Source organism: Ipomoea nil, unplaced genomic scaffold (assembly GCF_001879475.1).
Source record: "Ipomoea nil cultivar Tokyo-kokei standard unplaced genomic scaffold, Asagao_1.1 scaffold2283, whole genome shotgun sequence".
Lineage (NCBI taxonomy): Eukaryota > Viridiplantae > Streptophyta > Magnoliopsida > Solanales > Convolvulaceae > Ipomoea > Ipomoea nil.
In genome coordinates this window covers 1,389-16,026 of record NW_017618711.1, presented here as the reverse complement: position 1 = coordinate 16,026, position 14,638 = coordinate 1,389, and the positions used below count along the sequence as shown (strand labels likewise).

Sequence of the window (14,638 nt, the reverse complement as noted above, 5' to 3'; positions counted from 1 at the left end):
CAGGAAAGGGATAAAATTGAATCCATTGGGGAAAATCTTGGGCTCATGGAACCTCACCCTTCTCTCCGATCTCTCCTCGTGCACCGACATATTCTACGGCAGTGCCCTCGACCGCCTCGACTTAGCCAGTGACTTGAGGTTCTCCACTCTCACTGGGCTTAAGTAGCTCAGAAACTTTAGCCGGTGACTTTGCAGCAGCTTATAGTGCTTGATTTGCATTCCAATAGGCGATGCGGTGATGTGCGACGATTCTGGCTCTGGTGGGTGTGTTGATGATGAAGGCGGTGGTGGAGGTTGATTGGGGTGATATGCGGTTGATGATGAAGGCGGTGGTGGAGGCTGGGATGATATGCCTTTGCATTATTAAATTTATTTTAGTATTTTGGGGTTTGCTAAGTAATTACATGTCATTTAAATATAGTTTCCACGTCAACCAGTTAGATAGGCAACCCGGTGGTAACCTGCGAAAAAATCTAATCGAACAAATTTAGAAAGTAGATGTGTCTAATTAGCATATATTTTAGATGGTGGGAGGAATTGAACATTTCCAAATAATAGATGAGTTTATTTGACACTTCTGCCAAAAAAAAAAAAAGAAAAAAAAAAAAAAAAGTAGATGTAATATTACTCTCGTTAATTACAAGTTCTATTATAGGACGTGACATGCATTTTGACCATTTGACTAGACCAAAAAGTAATGTCTTGGGGCCACCCACATGACAAAAAAGAACTCAATAAGGTAGGTTTCCTCAGTGCCCCACCATCAATAAATACCCATCAACCATTTCATCTTCTCTCCACTTTACTGATTCCTCCATCCCCGGCAGATCTGAGAAAGAGCTTCAGCTCAGACCGCCATGGCCAAATTCTTTGCTCTCTTCGTTTTCTTCACACTCCTTGCCATCTCCATTATGCTCCAACCCACTGTGAGTTTCTTTTCTCCGGCCTCTTCTTCCTTTGTCTGATATCTTCACAACATTTCTTGTAGTTTTGCGTCTGTGCCTAACCCTGCTCACTCCATTTTTCTCCTGCAGCTCCTGCATGCTTCTCAAGGAGGGCATCATCACTCTAATAACCAGGTACATACATACATATATATATATATATATATATATATATATATATAGAGGCGGGTTTAGGTGCGGCAGTGTCTTACGGTGCGGCAACACCATTAGTTCATCAAATATGCACCTTAGGAAATACACCACACAAAACAGAGTAAACAGAGTCCTGCATCACCAAACACACACCATTAGGTGTGAGTAAAAACACCATACACTGTATTTTGTGATGTTTTATTACATTTCATTGGGGTGTGTTTTTATTACACTGTTGGTGCATATTGTTAACACTGTTGGTGAATTCTGAAATTTGACCGCACCCCCGCACCGTAAAACCCCACCGCATATGAGCGCTCTTTTATATATATATATATATATATATATATATACTACATTATCTGCATCAGTGCATTGTGTAATCTTGTTTCTACCTAAGACCCAGAGTACATAAGTGTTTTGTTTTTGGTTTGTTGTTTCAAATTTCAGAAACCCAACGGCCACTATGGTCCTGGCAGCCTGAAGAGCTCCCGTAAGTTGTCACCATTTTAATATTTCAGTTAATCTTGGTAATACAGTTATTACTATGGTCATTAGTTTGACTTAATTCCTTGCTCACAAAGGCGAAATTTCGTGAGCCCCACAATGCTGCCTGACAAGATAGTGTAGAGTAAATGATAGTAACTCAGTGACTGGTTAGGTAGGAGGATCAGTGTCATGAGTCTATGACCGACCAACAAGTAGTTAACTAGTGAAACTTACGACAAGACTGAGCTATCTGTTCAGATAATTTGAGTTAATTGATGTGTGTATACTTCATGATGAGCCCCAAAATACGGCCTGACAAGGATAATATAGTGTAAATTAGTGTGACTCAATAGATGAAATGACCAGTGCATATAGTCTTGACAAGTAGCCTATTGGCGTAACTTATGACAGGACTCGATACTGTCTCCTTACTCATAATTTACCTCTTTTTAAGTAGTTTGACTTAATGGTCAAAAAGGTGAAAAAGAAAAAAGTGATAATAAGTGTGTGTGTGCAGAATGCCCATCACAGTGCAGCCGGAGGTGTGGGAAGACCCAATACCACAAACCATGCATGTTCTTCTGTCAGAAGTGTTGCCGGAAATGCCTGTGCGTTCCCCCTGGCTACTACGGCAACAAGGCTGTCTGCCCTTGCTATAACAACTGGAAGACCAAGGAGGGAGGCCCCAAATGCCCTTGATTTAACGTTAATTTTAATTTAGTAGTTTAGTTTAACGTCGTTCGTGTGTTGTCTGTTCTTTGTTTTGTGTACGTGGCTGGTGGATGTAGTGAACCGTACCCACCATTGTACTGCTAGCAGTTATTGTTACTGAACCGGTTGTGTGGTTACTGGTTAGTTGGTGGGTTTCGGTGTTCGGTGTAACCACTCGGTCTTTGATTGTTAATTTAGTGCCTAAAATCTACTTCTAATGTCTAAACCCCAAGCTTAGCTTTACGCTCCATTTTAACAGTGTTAATCATTATTCACTCTGTCCCATTTTAACCGTCTTAATTTTTCATAATGTTAAGTTTAGAATAAATATGTAAAATTTATTTTGAACGGATACTAACACAGTTTTCAACAGAAAACATGTTTACTAACACAGTTTTCAAAATTGAAAATTGAAAATATTTCTGGAAATTTCTGAAAAATTGAAAGACTCTTAAAAACTGTTTTCGAAATGAAAAACAGAATCATATATCATCTATTTAGTTATATGTCACTATAACCATATTACAATGATTACCTTCATTATCATCTTATTTTACTTATCGCTATCTTTTATCTTTTCTACTTACTTTATTTATTTAAACTTAATTTATTTGCTTACATTTTAAAGTTAGACATTATTTACATTATCGAAATTAAAAATTAAACTCTATATAATGTTTTAGATTTTGATTGAACTCCGTAGATTATTAGTTTGAATATTTTTAATTATGTTACATTATAATACAAGTTCGGTCTAGATATCGAATATTGAAATCTCACATATATTAGAATTCAAAGTAAAAGTTATATATCCATATACATGTCATTCAAATGAATACATCCAAAAAAAATATTTTAAATATTAGATCAAAAATATTAATATTATCTCAACTAAATTTTAGGTGAAAACCGAAAAATTAAAAACAGAAAACAGAGAACAGTTTTTTATTAGTAAACAAGTTTTCTAAACAGAAAATAGAAAATGGAAAACAGAGAACGAAAACTGAAAATTAGAAAACATAAAACAGAAAACAGTTTTCTGTTAGTAAATGAACCCTTACTATTTCAATTTTATTTCCTGATTTGGTGGGCTCAAAATAATCTATTTTTTCGTGTGGGTCCCAATACAAGTGTATCTATATGATTTTGTGTATGAGAGCACAAATTAAAATTAGAAAATGAGAGTACATATAACATTTTTTTTTTCAATAGTATTGGTCTGCAGAATACTAATAGCACAACACACAGTCATGTATAGTATACTTGGTTTAATCACATATTATTAATATATGGTTGTGCTTGAATAAATACATAATTTAAATGTAACACATCATACAAAAATTGGCTAAAATTGTCTTATGGAGCTAGCTAGTGTGAATGTTTGAACCCATTGAGAATTTGAGGAGTCTTTGAGAGATTTTGATCAATCATAGAAGATGAAGACTCTGGTGTGCAGAGTGTACAAATTGACAAGACAACTCATGAATCACCATTTACCTTATCTAGTGATTTTTAGACAGAAGCTTCAATGGTACGTTTAGAATTAATTTGGCCTAATTTAAGCTTAAAGATAATAATATAATAAAAAGAAATTCGTTAAATTTGAACCTCTCAAATATTAGATGCATGGACATATAGTACGTACACTTGGGAAGCGTGCAAGGTGGAAATAATGTACCCTTCCCTGATTGAACAAAAAGTCAAAAAAAAAAAAAAAAAAAAAAAGACGAAACAAAAATCTTAATACCAATAATCGAATAAAAATATAAAATAGGAAATAAATTGAGAATACATTTACTATAAGTTTGGTTTAAGATAAAGCGAGTAATTTGTGATTTTGGTGAAGTGCTCGTACTATATCTCTACCAATAATTAATGCTGCGGTGTGTCGGTTCCTAACTTCCAATATAAATAGAAATGCATTAATTTTATTTTTATCTTTTATATATTTATATATATCATTTTACTTTTTAGGGTCGCATTTGGTTCATGAATCTATACGCTAAGAATGTGAATTAAAATCATAGTTATTATTTGATTGACAACTTTTTAAAACACAACTATGAGATTTGATTACCCCTTTAATTAAAAATCTCATTTCTCAATTAAAAAGGGTATAATTTCATCTTATAGGTAAGTATTTTTAGATTTTTGTTTTGTTTTGTTTTTTTTTTTTTTTTTGTTCATATTGATACTTTGAATGTCATTATATTATAATCAATTGTCTTGATTTTTTTAAATATATTTTTAAAACAATTATTCTCATTATAGGCTCATACACAACCAAACATCAATATTGGTAATCATTCCAATTCCACCCTACTACTAAACATGCAAAATACTTTTACTAAAATTCATTACCATTACCAAGTATTTGATTCCCATTTCAATTCTGGTTCCCATGTGCGAACCAAACAGACCCTTAATTTTTTTTTTCTTTTAGAATATTTTTTGTTGATTATAATATTATTGTAGCATGCTCATTTTTATCTTCCATTAACAAATAATTCAAGTGACGTTAAATATGAAGGTATTTCGCTCATTTTATACATAGTGGGTTGACCTGACATATTTTTATTTTTGAAAAAATTATTAATTTACGGTTAGAGTCCCCTGTCTTTTTCAATTGCAATCCGTGTCTCTAGCAGTGCTTCCACAATCTGAGACTCTGCAACGGTGGAATCACACTTATAAATCTACGATAAAAAATGAATTCACTTAGGACTTAATTGGCTAAAATGCTATTGTATTTAATGTCATTTAAATAAATTTATTGGTAAAAGATAAAAAAAATGATCATGTCACAATAATATTATGATTAAAAAAGACCGTTATAAAAACATTGCCTAAAAGTAAAATCACATCTATAAATGATAAAAATAAAATAAAATTGAATTGACTCAATAGAAGAAACATAATCTTGATTAAATCCTGGCATATTATGCCCTGGACCCGTGTCCACAATGAATTGTGGACACGGGCCCAAAACGACGTCGTTTTTCAAAAAAAAAAAAAAAAAAAAACGCGTTATTTAGTTAAAAAAAAAAAAAAAAAATCGCGCGCGTTTTGCCGTTAACGGCGTTAACAGCGTTGTTTTTTTTAGATTATGAATGTACAGTTATGTCGTTATGAATGTACAGTTATGCAATTATGAAATTATGAACAAAGAGCTCTAACATTATGAACTTACAATTATGAACATATAGTGATAAAATTATGAACATAGAGCTATAAAATTGTGAACATAGAGCTTCGAAAATTATGAATGTACAATTATAGAGTTATGAATGTACAGTTATGCAGTTATGAATGTACAGTTATGGAGTTATGAATGTACAGTTACAGAGTTATAAACGTACAGTTATGGAGTTATGAATGTACAATTATTAATAATATAGTAATAAAATTATGAACATATACTCCTATAACGAAGCGGTCTGAAATTAAAAAAAAAAAAAAAAAAAAAAAAAAAGAAAGAGATAACAGTGCAGCACTGTTACCCGTGTCCAGCAAGCATGCTGGCGCAAATTATGCCGTGGAAACGTGCTCACCATGCTTGGTGAACACGCTTCCAAACGACGTCGTTTTTGGCGTCGTTTAAAAAAAAAAAAAAAAAAACACTGTTCTATTAACGGCGTTAGGAAGGCAGTTATGATCAGACAACTCTTTGCGTTTGATTATTTCCTATTCGCAAATCGCTGAAGGCAATTGTGATCCGACATTCGCGATTCTTTCCTATTCGTGATGGAGGAGACGATGGTTCGAGGAGAAGATTCAACCGATATGATTTCTGCGATTCCAGGTTGCGTTTGATTTTATGCGTTTGATTTCGTTTGATTTATGAGATCATGGATTGTTGAAGATTTAGTTATTTTTATTGATATTTGTTCAGTATCTATGCAGTTTGAATGTTCATAATGGCCGTAAATGTGTATTAGTTCCATGTTTCTGTTATGAATTTTACAAAATGCAATTATGTATTTTCTGTTACAGAGTTATGAATTTTGATACTCTGTTCATGCATGTGATATGAATATTCATAATGTAATAGTAATATGTCCATAACATATTAACTGGTGTGTTACACTGCTTGCATATACTCAGTGAATGAAGATTGTGTTGGTGATTCAATAAGCAATGATCAAGCAGAGTTAAACATTGACATTGATGGCTCGTCTTCAAGTCCAGGTTCTTTTTATTAGTTGGTGTATCATGAATGTTGTTTCTTGTAGGTGTAGGTACTGATTCATGGTGATTATATGCAAATTGAATGTTGTGATTGGTATTAATAATCTGTTCACGTTATGAATTTACAGTTTGAGGTTATGAATTTTCCGTTATGTTATTATGAATTTTCCATATGAGGTTATGAATTTTATGTTATGAGGTTATGCATTTAATGCCATGAGTATCTATGCAACTTTGAATGCTCATAATGTCACAAATGTTATTGATATCCGGTTTTTGTTATGAACTTTCTTATATGATGTTATGAATTTTATTCTTTGTGATTATGAATGTTCTCACATGAGATTATGAATTCTATAGTGTAGCATATTACATTCATTATAGGTGAAATCCACATTCATAGTTTAGTAGTTGGTATAGGTGTGGTTATATTTTTGTTGCAATTGCAGTTGATGAAGACTTGGTGGGTGTTGTAGTAAGAAATGTTGACGAAGCTTTTGAGTTATATAATGGATATGCATACAGAGTTGGTTTTAGTGTGAGGAAAGGCCAACAACGTTATAAGGCATCTACTAAGTCAATTCAGATGAAGAGGTTCTTCTGTGCTAAGGCTGGGTATAAGCAGAAACCAAACAGTGGTGTTAAGCTTTACTCAAAGATTGATATGAGGACTGGATGTGGTGCATTTGTTCAGTTTGATGTGGGGGGTGATGGGATGTGGACAGTTACAAAACACTTGAAAGAGCACAATCACGAGTTATGTTCATTTGGCAAGAGTCATCTGCTTCGGTCGCATAGAAGAGTGGGAAACAATCAGCTTGAATATTTAAAAGACATGAAGAGTAGTGGTGTTGCATTGGCGGATGGTATGAGGTTTTTGAAACATCAGTCAGGGGGCTCTCCATTGGTTGGCTTTACCAACCGCGATGCTTACAATTCGATGGTTTCTGTGAGTTTGAAGTGTTTGGATGGATCGGATTCAAATTCTTTGGTTGAGATATTCAGGAGGAGGCAATCTAATGAGGCTGATTTCTTTTTTGATTTCGAAGTTGATTTGGATGGAAGATTGTGTAGTTTTTTTTGGAGGGATGGTCAAATGAGAAGGGATTATGAGGTGTTTGGTGATCTGTTAGTGCATGATACAACATACCGCACTAACAAATATGATATGATTTGTGGTCCTTTTGTAGGGATGAACCATCATTGCATGAATGTAATGTTTGGTTGTGGTTTTTTGATGAATGAGAGGATAGAGTCATTTGCGTGGTTGTTTAGAGCGTTTTTAAGATCCATGGATGGCAAGTGTCCACAGACTATCATGACGGATCAATGTTCAGCTATGGCTGCTGGCATTTCCATGGTGTTTCCTACATCACGCCACCGTCTTTGCATATGGCATATTGGTGAGAATTCGAAGAAGCATATTAAGGCATTGAGGAATCATAAGGATTTTCTGGATATGTTTAATTGTGTGTTGAAATACACCGAGACTGAAGCTGAATTTGAGGTTTACTGGACAAGGTATGTTATTATGAATTTACATTATATAATTCTGAATTTTCTGTCATGTCATTATGGATTTTCTGTTATGTCATTATGTATTTTCTGTTATATGATTTATGAATTTTCTAATATGAGATTATGAATTCACAGTTATACAATTCTGGATTTCCTGTTATGTCATTATGTATTTTCTGTTATGTCATTATGTATTTTCTGTTATATGATTTATGAACTTTGTAATATGAGATTATGAATTCACAGTATTCAATTATGTATTTTCTGTTATGTCATTATGTATTTTCTGTTACATGATTATGAACTTTGTAATATGAGATTATGAATTTTCAGAATATGAGTAATAAACATGTGTTTTAACCTTTTCAGGATGGTTACAAAATATAATTGTCATAAGAATACATGGCTAGAGAAGCTTTATGACTGTAGGGAGAAGTGGTGTCCAGCGTTCAACAAGGATTATTTCTCCGGGGGTATTTTATCTTCGCAAAGGAGTGAAAGCACAAATCATGCAATTTCTAGGAGGCTGTCCAAGACTGCTGGTTTATGTGATTTTTATTCATCATTTGTGAGTGTTATATCTGAATGGAGAAGTAAGGAAAATGGCGAGGATTTCCGGTGTTCTCAAGGAGTACCCGCCATGATGTTGGATCATGTGAAACTCCTTTCACATGCTAGAGAGGTTTATACAATTGAGATATATTTTTTGTTCGAGGAACAATTTATGAAAGGTAGCTCTTGTTATCAAGAAATGGTGTTGAACGATGGTTGTATGTGCAAGTATCATGTGTGGCGACCAGACATAGATATCATAAGGCATGAAGTAACCTTTAAGGCAATCAATTTGGATATATGTTGTAGTTGCAAGTTGTTTTCAGAATTGGGAATACTTTGCTGCCACTGCTTACGTATACTTCATGTGCACTGTGTTTCCAGTATTCCCGATAAATACATTCTAAAAAGATGGACTAAAAAGGCTGTTGAGCGTACAAACGTGGACATTGCATCTGTGTTTTATAATGGTGGTGTCCCTTCTTCAATTTGGGCTGTTGAGATTAGTAGGAAATTTCAAAGGCTTATTGTTTCTAGCCAAGATAACAGTGTTGCTAGACAATTATGTGATGAAGCCGTTGAGAATGCAAGGAAAAACATTGAAGCTGAGATTGGGGATGTGAACACTGAGGAGGGTGCTGTGTCTTCGTCAAGTGGTATTGTCCAAGACCCCTCAAGCCGGAGGGGTAAAGGTGTGAGAAATAAAAGGAGTAGTAGTGTTATTGAGAAGAAGTACAATGCAGCAAGGGGAAGAAAGAGCGCTGCAAACAAGCTTGCTTCAATTACAAAGGGCTCTGTCCAATCATTGGTCTTGGAAAATATTTCAGAGATTGCTCGTGATGGATATCTTGTACATCCAAGCACCGGGGGTTCACAATTTGTTCATTTTAATAAGAATGTAGACCACGATGTAGCTATAGACTGAGATCATGTTAACAGTATGTACTTATGAATTTTATGATTTTTAGATATAGGTTGAGAATTATGTGTCAGATTATGAATTTTCCTTTGCCAGTTTATGAACTTTCATTTACCAGTTTATGAACTTTCCTTTACCAGTTTATGAATTTTCCTCTATGTGATTATAAATTTTCCTCTGTCTCAGATTATGAATCTTCCTTTATCTGATTATGAATTTTCCTTTATGTGATTATGAATTTTCCTATATGTGATTATGAATTTAGAGTATGTGCTTATGTATTTTATGCTATTCAGATTTTATGAGAATTATGTGCCAGATTATGAATTTTCCGTTGCCAGTTTATGAACTTTCATTTACCAGTTTATGAACTTTCCCTTACCAGTTTATGAATTTTCCTCTATGTGATTATGAATTTTCCTCTATGTCTCAGATTATGAATCTTCCTTTATCTGATTATGAATCTTCCTTTATGTGATTATGAATTTTCCTATATTTGATTATGAATTTAGAGTATGTGCTTATGTATTTTATGCTATTCAGATTTTATGAGAATTATGTGTCAGATTATGAATTTTCCTTTTGCCAGTTTATGAACTTTCATTTACCAGCAATAGATTGTGTATTCATAGGTGCAAAATATCTGTGCACATTACAAAATATCAACAGTCAAGATTTGCTTCATGTTCACAACATATTCAAACACCAAAAAGCGGTATAGTTTCACTTCTTCTTTGAGAGATCCTTGGCTGCCTTCATAACTCGCAATCTTTCAGTGTTCCTACCCCATGTGATAATGTTTGATGCGTATTTAGCTCTAAGCTCCCAAATGAAGTCAGCCTTCAAAAAAAAAAAATAAAAAGATGTTAAAAAACTAAAAAAAAAAAAAAAAAAAAAAAAAAGCAAATCTAAGTTGAAATTAATATATCTTATACTCTTACGTTTACATGGGTGCCTATCTTGAATCCACTGTCCCAATCTTGAACATTCCCGTTGTAGGACTCCATGTGTCGCATGACATATATGGCACAATCAATGACATTGTCAAGCTCCTTCCAAGGAATGGCCAAGTATGATACAGGAAGGTTTTGTATCTTACGGAGTAGGGGGGATTTTTCTCCAGTCAAGTACTCTTTCAAAGCATTCATCTGGACAAAAATGAAACTAGTGTGATTATGATTCACATGAAATGTATAACAAACGTTTGAAAGGTCAAGTTTAAGGTTAAGTTACCAGTAGATTTGGGCAATCTTCATACTTGTCAGCTTCAGTAACACCTTTCGGCAACATCTTGTTGTCAATGATTTCAACACTTTTTGAGATGGTGTTGATGCAGACAACAAAGTAGTGTTCGTGTCGAAGCACGGGGAAAAATAGCTAACATCAAAAGAAGTAGTTAGAATAGAGAAGAAATATGTAATTAATGAATAAATGTTGAAGGTGGGTAATTATAAATTACCAAATCAGCATCATTGACATCAAGATTTTCAAATTTTGAAATCTCATACTGTAATCGCTCATTGAAATTATCCTTCCGCTTTTGAAGCGGAAGATTCTTCATCCACTGTTCAGATGGGTCGAGTTGAAGCTAAGGGGAAAAAAATACGTATCAATGATAAGTTGTGCAATATGTAATGGCAGTCATACGTAATTCATGATATCATAACATAAAATCCATAATATTACAAAGAAAATACATAACAACAAAACAGAAAATTCATAATATCAAAGTTGTAATTTCATAACTCACAATAGAAAATTCATAATGCCATATGGGAAAATTCATAATCTCACATTAGAAAGTTCATAATATCAAAAATGTAACTTCATAAACTCACAATAGAAAATTCATAATATGATATGAGAAAATTCATAATCACACACAGAAAATACTTAAAATCCATAATATTACAAAGAAAATACATAACCACAGAACTGAAAATTCATAATATCAAAGTTGTAATTTCATAACTCACAAATAGAAAATTCATAATGCCATATGGGAAAATTCATAATTTCACACAGAAAATACATAATCTCACATCAGAAAGTTCATAATATCAAAAATGTATCTTTATAAACTCACAATAGAAAATTCATAATCACAAATATAAAATACATATTTACATGACATAAAATACAGAATGGTTTAACAGGAGATTCAGAAGTGAGCAGAGTAAAAATTGTTGTTATTAACTTACATGTACCAACGTGCTAAAATAGATGCACTTTGGCTTCCCCAACGCCCGTTTTGTGTTGAGGAGTGTAAGCCTCAACGCCCATACATCTATGAATGTGTTAAAAATTTCACCGCTTCGGAGGGTGTGGAAATCTCCTCTTGTCATTGAGAAATCATCAAAGATAAACAGAGTTTCACTACATGAACAAAAAATTTTGATAAATAGGTAAATAAATTAATATATGGTTGTAAATGTGAAATATAAATGAAAATAAAAAGTTTTCTAAATGGTTAGAGTCAAACATACTCCACTGGATGATCTGTAGAAACATCCATGAAGGCGTAGTTTGATACGGCCCTCTCGGTCACACTGGCATTATGGACAAATGGCACATTCTTTGTCCAAAAAGGTGATCTCAAGTTTAACGGGATGTTTTTGTATTTCCGGACTGGTCTCTTTCGCCTGGTGACATCCTCGACATCAGATTCACTGTCCAGAAATGCACTGTAAACACACGAAGATAGTTAATATCATCATAGTTGCACAATTTCAGGTTAGAAAGTTCATAACTGCAGTACATAAAATTCATAAATACAGAACAGAAAATACATAACTGCATATCAGAAAGTTAATAATATCAAAAATGTAATTTAATACTCATAATAGAAAACTCATAATCTCATATGTGAAAATTAATAATATTTCAGAAGAAAAGTCATAATATAATATCAGAAAGTTCATAACACAATTTCATATTCTAATTAGTTTACCTATCAATATCGTCGAGGGTAGCAGGCGTAGAAGTATTAGCAGCATCAGGGACATCTCTGGCGAATGGAACCTTGATCAATGGAGTTATTTCTCGTCTTTCAGAACTTGATGTAGCAGGGGTAGCAGCATATGCTTCAGAAGATGAAGCAGTAGGGTAGCAGCAGTGGTAGGAACATGCGTAGGAGCAGGGAAAGCAGCAGGGGAAGAAACAGCCGTAGCACCAAGCGTATCAGTAGGGGTTGTAGCAGGGATAGCGGTAGGAGTAGTAGAGAGTGTAGCAGCATCAGCAGCACCGGGAGTGTCTTTCACAATGTTCTCAACAAGGGCATCCAATTCATCTTCATCCATTGCACTTTGCTCACGTGGTTCATCAACCAATGGTGCCGGGGTATAAGAGATCCCTAAATCAAATGAGGGAGGGTCAATCTCCATTTGCCGATTGGTCTTATGGAAGGCTTCAACCAAGGCATCAACAGCCTTTGTGAAAGACTCTTGGCCAAAGAAGATGTCGTCTAGTTGAGAGGAGGTTGGAGTTGGTGGTCTTTCTATTGTGCTTGCAACGCCAATCATGGTGGAAATTCCAGAAAATGCGGCCTTCATAACATCCACCGGTGCGTTTTGTCTGCCAACTTCAGCCATAGCCTCACCGAATTCCAAGACATCAGCAGCAAGGCGTTGTAGAACCCGCGTGACCCTATCAACACTAGACGGCGGCACAGAGATGGTTGGGACTGGTTGGGCGGAAGTAGAAGCGATACAATCAGCAGTAGGCTTTGCAATACGAGGGATAACTTTCCCTTTACCATATCCGCCCGACCTTTTCTCAGCGGAAACCCTTTGCCGTGCAAGTTTACTTGTCCATGCAGTAATGCTTGGATATGTTCTTTGAATGCTCATTCCTTTGAATTGGACCCGATCAAAGTAGAATAGCTACAATGTTGAACAAAAAGGTAAAATAAAAAAGTTATAATCACAGAATTCATAATTACACTACAGAAAATTCATAATATCATAATAGAAAATTCATAATCCATATGAACATTATATTCAACTATCATATTATGGATTTTATGTTATGCAATTATGAACTTTCTATTATGAGATTCATTATTGCATAATACTATAAGAACATTCATAATGATAACAAGGAAAATTCATAATTACATAAAGGAACATTCATAATCAAATAAAGGAAAATTCATAACCTGACAAATACAATTCTCACAAAATGTAAATAGCATAAAATTCATAAGTACATACTGTAAATTCATAATCACATAAAGGAAAATTCATAATATGACACATATAATTCTCATAAAATCTAAACAGCATAAGAGTCATAAGTACATACTCTAAATTCATAATCACATATAGGAAAATTCATAATCACATAAAGGAAAATTCATAATCAGATAAAGGAAGATTCATAATCTGAGACATAGAGGAAAATTCATAATCACATAGAGGAAATTCATAAACTGGTAAAGGAAAGTTCATAAACTGGTAAATGAAAGTTCATAAACTGGCAAAGGAAAATTCATAATCTGACACATAATTCTCATAAAATCTGAATAGCATAAAATACATAAGCACATACTCTAAATTCATAATCACATATAGGAAAATTCATAATCACATAAAGGAAGATTCATAATCAGATAAAGGAAGATTCATAATCTGAGACATAGAGGAAAATTCATAATCACATAGAGGAAAGTTCATAAACTGGTAAATGAAAGTTCATAATCTGGCAAAGGAAAATTCATAATCTGACACATAATTCTCATAAAATCTGAATAGCATAAAATACATAAGCACATACTCTAAATTCATAATCACATATAGGAAAACTCATAATCACATAAAGGAAAATTCATAATCAGATAAAGGAAGATTCATAATCTGAGACATAGAGGAAAGTTCATAATCACATAGAGAAAAATTCATAATCACATAGAGGAAAATTCATAATCTAACACATATAATCTACAATCTGAATATCATAAGATTCATAAGTGGAGCTAGAGCTTACCAATATGAATGTCATTGGTCCAGTAAAGAAGCTATTACTTTTCTTCCTGTACTGCTCAATGGACTTGATCAGAGAGTTGTAGGTGTAGCCACACCAGTTGTACTCCTTTATCTCGTCAACATTAATCAAGGAGTTGAGGATTCTGTTGTTGCAGTAGCGGTTCTGAAATCCCCTCATCATG

The 14,638-nt window shown here is 33.8% G+C and overlaps 1 protein-coding gene across 1 annotated transcript; it reads left to right on the top strand.

Annotated features, from left to right (window-relative positions):
- Positions 1–773: 773 nt before the first annotated feature.
- LOC109151113 (gibberellin-regulated protein 4-like) lies at positions 774–2,538 on the top strand. The gene is made up of 4 exons (XM_019299027.1): positions 774–926; positions 1,035–1,079; positions 1,548–1,590; positions 2,104–2,538. Exons 1-4 carry the CDS (start codon positions 858–860, stop codon positions 2,283–2,285), a joined length of 339 nt encoding a protein of 112 aa, XP_019154572.1. The 5' UTR covers positions 774–857; the 3' UTR covers positions 2,286–2,538.
- The last annotated feature ends 12,100 nt before the right edge of the window (positions 2,539–14,638 follow it).

Bases quoted from the DNA above. Each gene is read 5' to 3' on its own strand.
- LOC109151113 (XM_019299027.1), top strand. From the start codon at position 858: ATGGCCAAATTCTTTGCTCTCTTCGTTTTCTTCACACTCCTTGCCATC. The intron at 927-1,034 runs GTGAGTTTCTTT...TTTCTCCTGCAG, and splicing joins CCATTATGCTCCAACCCACT to CTCCTGCATGCTTCTCAAGG. The intron at 1,591-2,103 runs GTAAGTTGTCAC...GTGTGTGTGCAG, and splicing joins TGGCAGCCTGAAGAGCTCCC to AATGCCCATCACAGTGCAGC.